We start from the raw sequence: 16,089 nt of genomic DNA, 5'->3' as shown, positions 1-16,089 counted from the left end.
GAAATTAAACAGTCGTAAATCACATTTATGGTGTTCAGTAGATAACAGGTAGATTCCCTTGATGGTTCTGCCTTGAACAAGGAAGCAAATAACAAGAAAATTCAGCTTTATATGTGAATGTAGAAAGTTTTTTGTCTTGAATTAGAAAGAATTTATGTGTTGGGGGTGAGCATGATCTTGTTATGTGAGACATGATGAAAGAGGTCTCGATTGTAAAGCACCTTCATCGACACCACAGCAAAATCTGGGTTCTTGGACACGTGGAAAATGTCTTCCCTTAAGAAAATAAAATGTAACACCACAATTGTAGAGTTTTTCTATTTTCACCAAAAGTGAGAGGTGTTTCTAGCAGCACAAAGCAAAGACCCTTGGAACATGAGCCTGGCGAGTACTTTGCAAGTTACCTCTTACTGTTGCTGCCCTTCCCTGAAGAGAAACTGGAATTAATTTTGTTTGATAGCAGCAAAAATGGAGAGGAATTCTTGAAGGGAGTTTCCATTTCACCACTCGGTTTCCTCCTTAGGCATCGCACAGCACGGAGACTTCTTCCTTCTACCTTGTGCTGATAAGCCGGTCACTGTTGCCGAAATCTGGAATAAAACGCCTTAACAGCAATGAGAAGTTAAGAAGCAGGCACTTCTTTATTGCAGCGCTGGGCACACAGGGGATCACTCCACCTCGTGTGTGCACCTGTCTGGTTTAATCATGCAGGTTAAATACACACCTGTTATACATAGTCACTAGATTTCTGGGAAATGCCATACATGATCATCAATTGTCCGATAAATCATTAGCATATGTAAATGTCGCTCTACGCAGGCACAGTGAAGTCTCTGGTGGTCTTCAGAAGCCCTCTGGTGGTCTTCCATAGTCTTCCTCACTTTGTCCAATAGTTGACCTCTCTTATGTGATTCTGCGCAGTACGATTTTTGCCATCAAGTATTAGATTTACATAAAAAGTACATTCAATGTTAATTCTTAAATTTAACGTTTTTAGTGATTGGCCCTCAGTCACGCCACCTTATCAATACTCTTATACTAAAACATTCATTGGTTAATCTTACTTAATTCCACTAACTGGAATCTTGATCCAAGTGGGGTTTCTAAGCAACAGAACTAAGGTCCATAACGATCTCTCTTAGTTTCTTAGGACAAAACACTACAAACTAACAAATCGGTCAAAGTTTCTATGCTTAACTAATTTTAGACAATACTTATTTTCTTATGACTGTATACAGCACATTTTGTATGTTCCTAAGTTTCTATGACTATATTGTGAGCTTCAAACCCCTATATTCTACAATCTTTGCCTTTTGATCAAACCCAGCTTATATAAAATTTTAACTTATCAGAATATTTGTAACATTGACTGTGCAAGTGAGCTTTGATAAATGATATATATTAACGCTATGGTTAAAACAATGGACAAAGGGTAACCGGGGTGATAATTACCAAGTCTAGTCAAGTGATTAACTAGTAATTATTCATAAGTTTTGCAGTTCTTTGCTCTTATGATGAGATGTTCCTGTACACTAGATGAGAACAACGTTGAGACTGACCACATGTGATTGAAGCTGCGTTAAGCTTCAAGATCAAAGAACAAGGACAAGAATAAAGACTTCAAGGACAGCCAGCAAGAACTTCAATGGGTCGCTGGTCGCAAAAGCAGCCCTTCGACTCAAATGGATCCTTCATTGCGCATGATCGGATGTAGGCAGTACTATGATAATCAGTTGCAATCATTTTTACGTATATGTATACTAATCTGATTAATATGCAATTAGTTATTCTATATAACCTGTTAGTGCTAAAGCTGTGGTATGGACGCTAGGTGGAATTATCCCCCGTGCATCCAGCGCTGCAATAAAGAATGCCTGCTTTCTAAAACTCCAAAACGAGTCTTAGAGAGTTTCTTCAACCGGCTTTTTCAGTATCAGGAACTGGTCCTGCTCATCATCATAAATATATTCAGTTTTGACTAAGGGTCGCAATGAAGGCAGCTCCAACTTCTCCACTCTCTCTTTTGCTGCCTGCAGGTCCTTAAAGGGGTAGCCAATTTTTTATCTTGGAGGAATTTCCTCATGGACAGTACCCGCAAGGACCTGCTCCTTAAGAGCAATTTGCAAATGTTTCACTTGGTTCTTTTCTGCTTCAAGTTGTGCTTTTAATCCCACCACTTGTCCCAGAAGGGACTGAACAAGATTTTGGAGGGATTCAATAATCTGAGATTCTGCAGTGAGGTGGCAATCCCTATCCCCCACTGCTGCAGCCAGACTGGCACCGAGAACGGCACAAGACAATTGCTTTTCTTTTCCCTGATTGCACTCTAGTGTCTTTTTGTAAAGCCACCATCCGATCAACAACGCTCTGCAGACTATGCCAATTTCCCTGAGCCCAGTCTATCCCAAGCACAGAGGGTCACGCTTTATGTTTTTCTAAAAAACCAAACAAAACTTCTTTCCCCAAAGGGGCAATTTTACTATCACTGTCTCCGAAAACCAGAATAAAACTCCTTAACAGCAATGAGAAGTTAAGAAGCAGGCACTTCTTTATTGCAGCGCTGGGCACACAGGGGATCACTCCACCTCGTGTGTGCACCTGTCTGGTTTAATCATGCAGGTTAAATACACACCTGTTATACATAGTCACTAGATTTCTGGGAAATGCCATACATGATCATCAACTGTCCGATAAATCATTAGCATATGTAAATGTCCTTTTACGCAGGCGTGGTGAAGTCTCTGGTGGTCTTCAGAAGCCCTCTGGTGGTCTTCCATAGTCTTCCTCACCTTGTCCGATAGTTGACCTCTCTTATGTGATTCTGCGCAGTACGATTTTGCCATCATGTATTAGATTTACATAAAAGTACATTCAATGTTAATTCTTACACTTAACGTTTCTAGTGATTGGCCCTCAATCACATCACCTCATCAATATTCTTATACTATAACATTCATTGGTTAATCTTACCTAATTCCACTAACTGGTCTCTTGATCAAAGTGGTGTTTCTAAACCACAGAACTAAAGTCCATAACGATCTCTCTCTTAGTTCATTAAGACAAAAACGCTATAATCTAACAAATTGCCAAAATTTCTATGGTTAACCGATCTTAGACAATACTTATTCTTTTATGGTTGCATACTGCACATTTTGTATGTTCCTAAATTTCTATAGCTATTGTGAGCTTCAAACCCCTGTATTCTACAATCTTTACCCTTTTAACCAAACCTGACTTAAGTGAAATTTCAACTTTTATTAAATATTGGTAACATCACTCATCTTACACAAAGAGGGGAAACAGTAGTCTCAGGAAGGCAGCACGTAAAGTTTCAAACACCACAAGCCTGCCCCCCTTACGTTCCTGAGACGTCTCATGTATTTGGGAAACAGTACAGCACTCTCATCTCAAGGAATCCTGTCCGTGACGCCAATTTAAATGTCCCGATCCAATGTCGGGGAAGGTTTCGATATGATCCCAAGAGCGAGATTAAGACACAAACGAGGTCAAAGGCCGTATACCCAGAAGAGCTTTTATTATCAAAAGTATCAAAAGTGGAAAATGGTGGCGATAGGATAGAATGGAAGAAAAGGTAGAAATTAAGCAAGCAGTTGGGATAGGATTGCAAGGACAGTCACTACCACGGATCCAGGGGCATCCTGTTGGTCCTCAATCTTCAATTCTTTGGTGGTAAAAAAGGCCACTACAGCTTGTCTCTACAGGCTTTTATAGGGCATATTTCGATAATGTCATGCGCTGCAGGTTTTGTCTATCGCAGGACCTTCGCGTGATCGACACCAGAAACCAGTATCTTATCAGCTCCAGCCCCGTTTCCTCCCCTGGATGCCTCAATGGCCTGGTAATCGTCCTTATGGACCGAGGAGTGTCCTGCTCAAACAGATCATCTCGGAGACAAAGGGCTCGAGATAAGCAGTTCACAGTTCCTTGAGATGACAGCCCAGTCCCTCACACCTAACAACCTTTGAGGCAAATGCTTCAAGATAACAATTCAGTCTCTTACACAGTCACTGCCCACCCCAGGCACATACGGTTCCTGGAGATCCCCCAGGCTCTCCAGACATCTCCACACTCCTGGGGGATGTCCTCTGCCCTGTCATGTGTGCGGAAACCCTGGGTATGTACCACAGTGACAACTCACCATCTCCACTGTCACCACACACCAGTGGGAAGGTCAGAAATCCTACCCTTGATCTCCAACAGCTACCTACATGACCATGTGCTTTTCTCTTTGAAACAACAGACCCTCTTGGCATGCCATGAGCTTTTCTCTTTGAAATCCAAGGAGCAACAGGCCCTCTTGGCATGAAATTCCTTCGAACTACTGTTGACATCAGCTCAGGAAGGACGGCTCCATCTTGAGGAACTGCACTGGGAATATGATATTTCGTTACAGAGATGCTATGAGAGAGTCAACTCTGACCCAGTGTTAGACACAATCTTATACAGTTTAAATGTGAGACAGAGAAGGTTCATTCCTCTGGAGAGTGAGATAAATACAGAAATTTATGCAGGAACATAATAGCAAGAAATAACAATGCAAAAAAAATTAACAATTGTAAGAAACAAAGTACAGGCCTGCAATGGGAAAACATGGGAGTCATTTGTGGAGAGACACAGAAAGTTTATCACTATTGAGAAACATCCCTGAAATCACTTTCCTAATGCCAGCCTTGAGCTCCTGGTTCCTCATGCTGTAGATGAGGGGGTTCACTGCTGGAGGCAGCACCGAGTACAGAACTGCCACCACCAGGTCCAGGGACGGGGAGGAGATGGAGGGGGGCTTCAGGTGGGCAAATATGGCAGTGCTGATAAACAGGGAGACCACGGCCAAGTGAGGGAGGCACGTGGAAAAGGCTCTGTGCCGTCCCTGCTTAGAGGGGAACTTCAACACAGCCCTGAAAATCTGCCCATAGGACAGCACAATGAAAACGAAACACCCAAATGCTAAACAGGCACTGACCGAAAGAAGCCTGGCTTCCCTCAGGTAGGAGTGTGAGCAGGAGAGCTTGAGGATCTGGGGGATTTCACAGAAGAACTGGTCCACAGCATTGCCTTGGCAGAGGGGTAGTGAAAATGTATTGGCAGTGTGCAGCGCAGCATTGAGGAACCCACAGCCCCAGGCAGCTGCTGCCATGTGGACACAAGCTCTGCTGCCCAGGAGGGTCCTGTAGTGCAGGGGTTTGCAGATGGCAACGTAGTGGTCATAGGCCATGACAGTGAGGAGAGAGTACTCTGCACCAAACAAGAAGAATACAAAGAAGACCTGGGCAGCACATCCCAAGAAGGAAATGCCCCTGGTGTCCCGGAGGGAATTGGCCATGGATTTGGGGACAGTGGTGGAGATGGAGCCCAAGTCGAGAAGGGAGAGGTTGAGGAGGAAGAAGTACATGGGTGTGTGGAGGCGGTGGTCGCAGGCTATGGCTGTGATGACGAGGCCGTTTCCCAGGAGGGCAGCCAGGTAGATGCCCAGGAAGAGCCAGAAGTGCAAGAGCTGCAGCTCCTGCATGTCTGCAAATGCCAGGAGGAGGAACTCAGTCATGGAACTGCCGTTGGACATTTTCTTCCTCGGGGCAGGGGGACCTGTCACAGGAGAGAAAGACAGCACCAAGTTATGGGAGACTGCTCTGAACAACATCAAAGACATTTCCCACTGGCCCTCCCCCTCCCACACACACAGACCCTTTTCTTTTTCTGGGAGACCTTCCTTCAGCTCTGTGGTTTGAGCCCTGGTTGGTGCTGGCCAAGCGTGCAATGAAGAGCAGGGCCTCTGCCCATGGGCTCTTGGAAAGTCAGCCCTGCTCAGCAGCAGTGGGTTCATGGGATCGGTGCGGGCAGGGGCCAGTCTGCCATCCCAGTGCTAAGGAGCCACAGTGGTAAAAGAAGTTTAAGAGTTCTAGGTTTTTTTTACAGCTCCCCCCATGGCCCCTGGGGAGTTTTCTTAGATCTCGGGAACCTTCAGCATTTCTGCTGCACTCAGTGAGAACAGAGTGAGTCCTGCGAGACAAGAGGATTGCCTGTGGCTTAGTGCAGAGGAAAGGGAGCTGGTCTGTCCCTCCCTTTAGTTCCCAGTTGCGCTGTGCTTTCACCATTCAGAGATGGAGGGTGATCACAATCCCATGGTACCCTGAAAAGCCGCCAGACACTGCTGAGAGCAAAGACACCCACTGCAGACCACCAAATGTATCCCCCTTTCTATGGGTCTCAGAACCCTGCTTCAAGCCAAGGGCACACATGGCTCATTTCACAAACCTAACAGCATTTCCTCGGTCAGAGCCTCTCTGTGGTTTTCCATGGGGCTTTCAGATAACACAAAGCTGCTAGAGGACAGGTTTGCATCCTGCAGGGCAGCTGACAGCTTGGAAGGACACCCGGAGGTGATAGCCAAGTGACCTGATGTGATGGCACCTCTGTAAAGTGTCGTGGTTTAACCCCAGCCAGCAACTAAGCACCACGCAGCCGCTCACTCACTCCCCCCCCACCCAGTGGGATGGGGGAGAAAATCGGGAAAAGAAGTAAAACTCCTGGGTTGAGATAAGAACGGTTTAATAGAACAGAAAAGAAGAAACTAATAATGATAATGATAACACTAATAAAATGACAGCAGTAGTAATAAAAGGATTGAAATGTACAAATGATGCGCAGGGCAATTCTCACTACCCGCCGACCGACACCCAGCCAGTCCCTGAGCGGTGAATCCCTGCCCTCCCCTTCCCAGTTCCTAAACTAGATGGGACGTCACATGGTATGGAATACACCGTTGGCCAGTTTGGGTCAGGTGCCCTGGCTGGGCATGAGAAGCTGCAAAATCCTTGACTATAGTCTAAACACTACTGAGCAACAACTGAAAACATCAGTGTTATCAACAATCTTCACATACTGAACTCAAAACATAGCACTGTACCAGCTACTAGGAAGACAGTTAACTCTATCCCAGCTGAAACCAGGACATAAGGGAGAATCAGCTCATTCCCCAGCCCCACAGACACCATTGAGCATAACCCCTCAGATGATAGGAAAGCTGGGACACTTGTCCCCATGGACACAGCTGCATAAGAGGACCCACAAGGTCAGAGTGTGACTCTGCAGCTGAAACTCCCATCCCCAGAGAACCTGACGGCAAGAACATGATAACAATAGCAATGACACAGACGAGTGGAGAACCAAGTAAAAAGCAGAGATTGACTGGCTCAGACAGGCAAGGGGAGAGGCAGCTGCAGTCTCAGGAAAGAGTTACCCTTACCCAGCTGTACATGCCACCTCCCAGACACCAGCACAGCCAGGCAGTTGCTCTCAGCCCCTGGGCTCTGCAGAGGGAACTGGGCACGTGGCTGGAGAGCTGCCCTGTGGCTCGGCTGGATCTCTGGCTGCTGAGGAGGTGGTTCGTGTCTTGGACCCCCCAGCCCTGAGGGCAGAGGCTTTGCTGGGTGGGAGAGGAGGCAATGGGGGTTGCTCACAGGAATGGGTCTGCGTTGGTGGGGATGATAGAGAGATTTCTGAATTCTCCCTCCCACAGCATTTCTGGTTTTAGTTTCCTCTCATTCCCTGGTCAATCCCCTGCTGCCAGAAGATTTTCTTCCTGGGAGGTGTTTCCCTGTCACTTCTCAGACACCCTATCCCAACCTCTGTGCACTTTCCTCAGCTCCACAGAAACCTGCCTGCTTGCAGGGCACCGGCTGGGCCCATGTCCCTGTTGCAGGTGGAAAAGGGCAGGTTAGAACAACCCTGCTGGATCCAGCAAAGGTGATGCTGGTGCTGTCCACAGGCAGAGGATTAGCTGAAGGCACTTTAGGTGGCTCCTATCAGACCAACTGATCACTCCAATTCACAGCTCAGGAGTCTCAGGGACTTGTTCCAGCAGGACAGCTCCTTTTCCATTTCTCCCCCCAAATTCCCTAAGACTAGGAAACAGAAAACATAGACTCTGGAAAGCTCCTTAACTTTATAGCAAACCCTGCTTTGATCTTGCCCTTGAAAAGTGCCTTCGGAAACATCCTGGGGGATGATCTGGAGCTGTGAGCTGCCCTGACCCACACAGCACCCTCTTGCCAGCAGAAGGACCCTGCAATTCTGCGAACTGTTTCTTCCACCCACAGCTTCTCCCCACTCTGCTGTTGGACTTCCCCAGGCAGGCTGAGTCCTTACCCTGACCGGTGGCAGAGTCCCTGCCCCATCACACAACCCTCCACGGTGCAGGGACCCTGCTCAGAAGGACATTCCTGGGCACCCCTGGCTGCACACCCACCTTCACACTCTGCAGCCATCCCCAGGTGAAGGCAGCTGACATGCCCTGTCCCTCTGAGGGTGCAGCAGGGAAGCTGTGCTCCAAAGCACGGCCTTTTTCTCTGCACTGCAGAAACTGTGAGAGTCCCTCTGACAGATCCCATAGGCTGTGGGATGTGCCAGCTTTAGGAGCTCATTCCAGGAACCACAGCTGCATTGCCCTGCAGCCAGAGACTTACCCTGTGAAGGGCTGTCAAGATTTTTCTCCAGGTCAGCTCTCCTCTCTCCTCCCACCCCAGACTGCCTTTAACCTCTGTCTTCCTTCCCTCCTCTCCCCTCGGTGCCTCAGCCCTGCTGCGCTTTGCAGAGGAGCTGCTCCTGGGCAGAGCTGTCTCTCGGCAGTGCTGCCTGCTTGCCATGAGCTCCCTCCAGCCCAGGAGCCCAGCCCAGCTCAGCAGCAGAGGAGCAGCCCAAGGCAGCCCTTTCTCTGCCCCCTCTGGGCTCCCTCCAGGTGTCCCTGGGGCTCCAGGGGAACCTGCTGAGAAACAGGCTGAGGCAATCACTGATGTTCCATCCCTCAGCTGGGCAGAGCCACTTCTTTCAGCAGCGACATTTCTCCCATCTGAAAGAGTGAGGTCTAAGAATCATTTTTCTTTCTCCCATTTTTAGACATGAAGCACATGACACTGGGGTTTCCACTCCTATGCCTACACGTCCTTGTTTCAGCTGGGATGGAGTTAACTGTCTTCCTAGTAGCTGGTACAGTGCTATGTTTTGAGTTCAGTATGTGAAGAATGCTGATAACACTGATGTTTTCAGTTGTTGCTCAGTAGTGGTTAGACTATAGTCAAGGATTTTTCAGCTTCTCATGCCCAGCCAGGGCACCTGACCCAAACTGGCCAACGGTGTATTCCATACCATGTGACGTCCCATCTAGTTTAGGAACTGGGAAGGGGGGGGGCAGTGATCTGGCCGCTCAGGGACTGGCTGGGTGTCGGTCGGCGGGTGGTGAGCAATTGCCCTGCGCATCATTTGTCCATTTCAATCCTTTTATTACTACTGTTGTCATTTTATTAGTGTTATCATTATCATGATTAGTTTCTTCTTTTCTGTTCTATTAAACCGTTCTTATCTCAACCCAGGAGTTTTACTTCTTTTCCCAATTTTCTCCCCCATCCCACTGGATGGGGGGGGAGTGAGTGAGCGGCTACGTGGTGCTTAGTTGCTGGCTGGGGTTAAACCATGACACTACAGTTTCAAAATTCTGTTTTTTCCTCTCCACCTGCCTCTACTCACCCCCTTGATTACATAGTCAAGGAAATGACCAAGAGTTTTCACAGTGGGCCTGTCAGTAGCACCTTGTCATTCCTAGAGATCAACTTCAGCTCCACCAAAGGCCCTCAGGGGCAGCAGAGCCACCACTGACAAAAACCCCATTCCCTGGCAGGGCTGCCCTTCCCAGCCCTTCTTTCTGTCCTTGGGGAGAGCAGAGTTTGCTCACTGTCTTGGCATTCAATTTCAGCTTTATGTTTCCATCTGCCAACCACTCCGGCATGGCTCTGAAGCCAAGCCTTTGCACACACGGGGTCTTAGATGTTTGGACCAACTTCCCGAAGACAAGTCAGAGCCTGGCCTGGTGTTACAGCTGAGGTGCTACAACCCAAATGTGCACTGATGCCCTCAGCCAGGGGCATAGCAAGGACGAGCTGGAGACTGAGCTTTTTGACATCCATAAAGGAACTGCCAAGGCATGGTGGGACAAGGGACACAGCTTGGGGTGCTGCAATGGATGGGTACTGGTCCTCAGGAGAGACAGGCTGGAAGGATCAGGAGTGGGGTTCCCTTAAAGTGAAGAAGTAGTTTGGATGCATGGAGCTCCTTACTGGGGCCAGTGGAGAAGTTGGGTCAGCCCTTGTGAGTGAGGGTCAGAGGAGGGGCCAGCAAATGTGACATCAAGGTGGGAGTTGAGGAAGCTGCAGTCAGGTTGGAGCAGTGGGCATGGTCTTTTCTAAGCACCCCAAGGAAGTCTCTGGATGTAGAAGCCTGAGCCTCACTGGGGACTTCAACGACCCTGGCATTTTCTGGAAGGGGAACACAGCGGCATGCAAACAGTCCAGGCCATTTCTGGAGTGTCTTGGGGGAACATCTTCACACAGCTGCCAGATTGGCCGTTTCTGGAGTGTCTTGGGGGAACATCTTCACACAGCTGCCAGATTGGCCAGCAAGGGTAATGCAAACCCAGATCTGATACTTGCCAGCAAGGCAGAGCTGGCCAGGGAAGTGAAGGTCAGTGTAAGCCTTTTCTGTCATGAAAATGAAATAGTGAGGTCCCAGCTCCCGAGGGGAGTGAGGAAGAAAAACAGAAGACTACAGATGCTGGACATTAAAGGACCAGACTTTGGCCTATTCTGGGGAGTTTTAGTGGGGTCCCACGGTCATTCAGCACTGCAAAGCAGCAAAGCTTCAAACATTGCTCTACAAGGACAGCATCCTCCAAGCACAGAAATGACCTATATCAAAACTGAGTGGAGACACTCCTTGCCAGGAAGCCCGAGCTTTGGGTGTTGCTCAGCTGCTTCTTGCTGGTACTTCACTCACACTCTGTTGTGGTGGCTTTGGTGCTTTTCTGTGGCTACTCTTTCTGCAGAGAAGTTCTTAAAAAGGCAATGATTTCATAAAAGGTGGTCATAAAGGCCCTGTTGTAGACAACAATGTTTGCCATGAGCTCTGGAGAGAGCCAGGAAGATAGTTAATAAGCACCAGGAATATGTAAGAATCTGAAAGCCTCTTCTGAAATGTGAGTGGCTCTGAGCAGCACTGATTGATTGCCTGTGTGTAGGGCTCAGAGAGAGGGTCAAGGGATGTCAGTGAGAAACAAGGAGGTGGCTGATGGCTTTAGCAAATCCTGAAACCCTCTATGAGCCCAGAAATGGCAAGCAGTGGATGTCTGTGGATGGGGAAGAGCAGGAGGTGTGTCCTGAGAAGATGTCAGGAAGGAAGACGCCTCTTCTGCAAGTCAGCGATGAAATAGATTTTTTCCATGTTGTGTGCATGCCTAGGAGATGGTTAATGCTCACTGCTGAGGGTGGCTGTGCCCAGTCATGCCTCACGAGCTGACCTTGCTCTCTTCCCCTCCTTCACTCCCCAAATTGGATGGGCCTTAGGATCCTGAAGGAGGCATGAACCTTCTAGAGTTAAGTCCCATCACTGTGGGGGAACAGGGAAGGGTTTGGGAGCCACACGGGACTGCAGGGAGAGGGTGAGGTGGGGTGTAGCAGGGAGTGTGTTAAAGGCAGAAAGAAGATCTGAACTGGGGGGAGTGTGATTCTAAAGTGAAATAGGTGGAGTTTTGATTTTGAGGCAGCAGGAGAAGGAGGACATGCCTTTCAGCGCTGGGATGTGGAGTGAGGATTTGAGTTTTGAGCTGGGACATCTTGGATGACAGAGGAGCATTCATGAGGCTTTGGAAGAACTAGACAGGCTGTGGGGAACTCCCAGGCATTGGCCAATCCTACAGTAACCACTGATTTGTGTTTGAAGCAACAACCAGAGAGACATCAGGAAAGCTTGGGGCATCATGGGGGTCAGAGCGAGTTAGGGAAGCACAGGGTGGTTAAAATGTGCAGGGAAACAGTACAGGCATAGGAGAGTGTAGGTGGCAGGGGCAACCAAGGGCCTTGGTGGGGCTGGGTCCCCGTCCCACCCCCAATATTTTGCACATCTCACCAGGGCCTCTGATTTCCTCCTTCACCAGCCCCCAGGGACAGCCGCCTCTTCTGGTCATTACCTCGCTGCTCTCTTCAGTGATGGTCCTCAGTGGGGCCCGCTAACACCCTCAGAATCTTGGAGGTTTGCTGCTGACTTTTACTTCTCCAGAGGTTTCTTCAGTCGCCCAGCACCTGCAATTCAGGAACTTGGCACCAGAGGGCTCATTGATACGCAAAGCACCCTAGCAAGCCAAGGCTCTGGGCAAAATTTTTCTTAATTCCTCAGTTCCTGTGTGGTTATTGAGAGCAGTTTCAGGAGTGCAGTCAAAGTGAAAAGATTTCAAAAATAAAGAACAAAAAGAAAGGATTTTTCTAGTGCTCCGATTTTTCCTGCTTACACAAGAAGTGATATCAGCAGTTCTGATTGATGTTGTTCCTGAGACTTTCTTCATGAAGGATGAACATATAGAGAAGTCAAGAACGGTAGGGGAAGTTTTAGTGTACCCCCTGAGGTGAATTAAAGACATGTTTTTGTTTGAGTATATTAAAAACATAACTTAATGAACACTACTTTGGGCAGAGTCCTAGTACTGTAAGCGGTTCTACAAGGCGTCTGCAAAGATGCATCCCAAGCTGATTCCTCATACACACTTGCACCAGCACCAATACTGTGAGGGTCAGCACAGGACACCTGTCACGGTTTAACCCCAGCCAGCAACTAAGCAGCACGCAGCCACTCACTCACTCCCCCCCCACCCAGTGGGATCATGGAGAGAATTGGGAAAAAAGTAAAACACTTGGGTTGAGATAAGAACAGTTTAATAGAACAGAAAGGAAAAGAACTAATAATGATAATAATAACATTAATAAAATGACAATATTTTTAATAATAAAAGGATTGGAATATACAAATGATGCACAATGCAATTGCTCACCACCCCGCTGATCGACGCCCAATTAGTCCCCCAGTGGCGATCCCCCACCCCCTCTCTCACCAGTTTATATACTAGATGGGACGTCACATGGTACAGAATACCCCGTTGACCACTTTGGGTCAGCTGCCCTGGCTGTGTCCACAGCCAAATTCTTGTGCCGCTCCAGCTTTCTTGCTGGCTGGGTATGAGAAGCTGAAAAATCCTTGACTTGAGACTAAACATTCCTTAGCAACAAGTGAAAACATCAGTGTGTTATCAACATTTTTCTCATATCAAACTCAAAAAACGTAGCAGTGTTCCAGCTAGTAGTAAGACAATTAACTCTATCCCAGCTGAAACAGGACAACACTTCAGCCTGGCTTTGGGTCCCTTGCTCAGCCCAGCTGGGTCCCCTGAGCCTCCCATTTCAGGTTGGCTACAAGACAATACTGTGGCTGCTCCTTATCTCATCACCAAGGGAAACCACTCCCTGACAGGGAGTCCTCCTCTCTCTGGCATTCCTGCTTCCAGCCAGTTTAAACCCTTCTGCAGTTGGGACTTCTTGCCCTCCATGCCAGATAAATCCTTGGTCACAAATTACCACTGCTGAGCAGTCACTACTTGAATTTTCACTTTAGGTTTCCCAGAAACGGCACACCTTGCTGCAGTGTCTAGGATCTGGCAGGACAGCGCTCAGGGTTTCTTTAGTGTGGAGGAGGACATGCTCCAGAGCATGGCTTGCCTGCTGCACCCTCAGAGGGACAGGGCATGAGGCTGCCCTCTCCTGGGGATGGCTGCAGAGCGTGAAGGTGGGTGTGCAGCCAGGGGTGCCCAGGGCTGTCCTTCTGAGCAGGGTCCCTGCACCGTGGGGGGCTGTGTGCTGGGGCAGGGACTCTGCCGCCTGCCAGGGTCAGCACTCAGCCTGCCCAGGGATGTCTCCATGGCACCGTGGGGAGAAGTGGGTGGATGCAGCAACCTGCTGGCAGAGCAAGGCAGGACCTTTCTGCTGTTGAGAGGGTGCTGCATAGGTCAGGGCTGCTCACAGCTCCAGATCACCCCAGGGCATGCCCAGGGGGACTTTTCCAGAAGCACATCAAGGCAGGGGCTACTTGGGAGGAAAGGTGCTTTCCAGGGTCTGTGCTCTCAGCTTCCTGCTGTGGTTGTGGGGGAAAATAGGAGATGTCAGTGTGTATGTCAGTGGGGGAAACCACTAGCAAATATCAAACCAAAGCAGGCAGCAAGTACAAAAAGAGGCCTGAGATCCAGTTGTTTTAGAGACCATAAGCCTGGAGTGGATATTGGAGAGCCCTGAGAGTCTGTGAGTTGGCTGCTGGATGGATACTGTGGCCCAAACCACCTCCTGGAGAAAGTGACGATTTTGGGGAGGTCAGGTACTGATAAAGCCATCGGTCTGGACCTTGTAGGTAATTAGGGCCTGGCAGTCGGAAGATCTCGCGTTGTACGGAAAGTTAGAGCCCCTCTCCTAATGACCAATAGTGTTTAATTTACGATGTAAGCAGACGGAAGTGGCGTCGTAAACCAAAGGTATATAACACCGTGTCGACCACTAATAAACGCCATTTGCTGTCCACCACATTGGTGTCCGCAAGCTGATGGACAGGGGTCGCCGTTCCTGAACCAGGTCGCCACGCCTGCATGCCAGGCGACAAGTGGTGCCGAAACCCGGGAAGATCGCCTGGACGGGTGAACGGTCAGACGGGCTGCTGGACCAGCTCGACGGGAAGAGGTCGAGGGGGGACGCTCCCGGACCAGGACCAACAAGGAGGATGGAAGCCCTTGTGAAGGTCGTATCCCAATTACATAAACAGTGGGGGATTGAGTGTAGGCCCAAATATTTTACCCTTGCTATTGCGAGGCTTTTGGAAATTGGAGCCATTGATCAGCCAGTAGATATACTCCACCCTGAGGTGTGGGATAAGTGCACTAAAGCGTTAGCCGAGGAGACGAAGTCCTCGGGCAGCGGAAAAAACCTTAAAGCGTGGGGAAAAGTTGAACAGGCTTTACAAAAAGCCATACAAGAGCAGGAAACCTGGAGGGCTGCAAGAGACTGCCTGCTGGTCACCCCGAAATTGGGAGTCGGGGCAGCCACACAGACTCTGTGCCCCCCAGGTGACGGCAATTCTGCCGAGTTGGAACACCCGCGGGAGGGCGGCGCGTCCCCAAAATCCCCAAGCCCCGTTCCGCTTACGGAGGCAAAAGATCAAGCGAAATCTTTCTGGGGAGGGTTAGCTGAGGAAGCTAGGACCGCCGCGGAGAGATCACAGTCAGAAAATATCCGGGCTAAACCACCGCCCTATGCGCTCCAAGATGGCGCCGAGCCCCTAGGGGAAAGGCGGGGCGAGAATGCCCCCGGCGAGAACAAAGACAAAGCGCTAGAACTAACAAGCGCACACAAAAGAGAAGGGGAGGGGAACGAGAAGGAGGCAGGCGATGGGAGTGACCGACACAGAGGGGGGAGTGCAGGTGAGGGGCGCAGAGCCAATCGTAGCGGCCATTTGAAAAAACGGCCGACCACCCCCCCCCGAACAGAAGGCGGGGCGAGCCTAGAGGGAGGGAACGGCCCACCCACAGGGGGCGGGGCCGGAGCCCAACAGAAAGGTACTGGAGCCCGGAAGTGACCAGTCAGTCGAGTTCCGACTCCGGTCGCTCGCAGCCGATCCAACTTCAGAGGATGAAACACCTCCCCGCTGGGGAAATCAGGTGCCCTTGCCGGGAGAGCGAACTGAGCCTCCTGAATCTTTGCCTGAGCCTATGCCTGCCGAGCCGTCACCTGCACCCCTTCCGGCGCTTCCTCCTCCCTTTCTTTTCCGCCCCCCTCCTCCGCCGCCTTGCAGCGGCCCGTGTCAGCCGGCCATGGAGCGGCCGCCGCCTGGCGCTGTCGCGGCCGGCCCCCGGGCAGAACCATCCGCGCCCATTCATCCATCCCGCCTCTCGGAACCGGAGACGGTGAAACCAACTGCGCCCGCGATAGACGCGGAGTCGCCTGCAGTAGCCGCTGCGGACAAGAAACAGAGACATTGGAGAGGAGTAATAAAAGATGCCATTATAGAAGGGACTATGCTCCAAGCATTCCCAGTTATTGCATTAAATGGGCAGAAAAAATGGGAAGCATTTGACTGGAATGTCATTGAGAAATTAAAGAATGCGGTAAGTCAGTACAGAATCAAATCTGCGTTAGCTCAACAAATACTGCAATTCACTTTTTC

The 16,089-nt window shown here is 49.5% G+C and overlaps 2 protein-coding genes across 2 annotated transcripts in view; one reads left to right on the top strand and one right to left on the bottom strand.

Moving 5' to 3' along the window:
* LOC142025982 (scavenger receptor cysteine-rich type 1 protein M130-like) overlaps window positions 1-16,089 on the top strand; it is a 329,010-nt gene that overhangs the window by 19,177 nt on the left and 293,744 nt on the right. The window contains exon 2 of the mRNA XM_075018730.1: window positions 14,484-14,504. Within this exon, the coding sequence (XP_074874831.1) occupies window positions 14,484-14,504 (21 nt within the window). The remainder of the gene's footprint in view (window positions 1-14,483; window positions 14,505-16,089) is intronic.
* LOC142026104 (olfactory receptor 14J1-like) lies at window positions 4,100-5,578 on the bottom strand. Its single transcript, XM_075018940.1, has one exon. The coding sequence runs from the start codon at window positions 5,576-5,578 to the stop codon at window positions 4,619-4,621; it is 960 nt and encodes a 319-aa protein (XP_074875041.1). The 3' UTR covers window positions 4,100-4,618.

This window comes from Buteo buteo, chromosome 31 (assembly GCF_964188355.1).
Source record: "Buteo buteo chromosome 31, bButBut1.hap1.1, whole genome shotgun sequence".
In the NCBI taxonomy this organism is placed as follows: Eukaryota; Metazoa; Chordata; class Aves; order Accipitriformes; family Accipitridae; genus Buteo; species Buteo buteo.
This window is presented reverse-complemented; position numbering and strand designations above follow the sequence as displayed.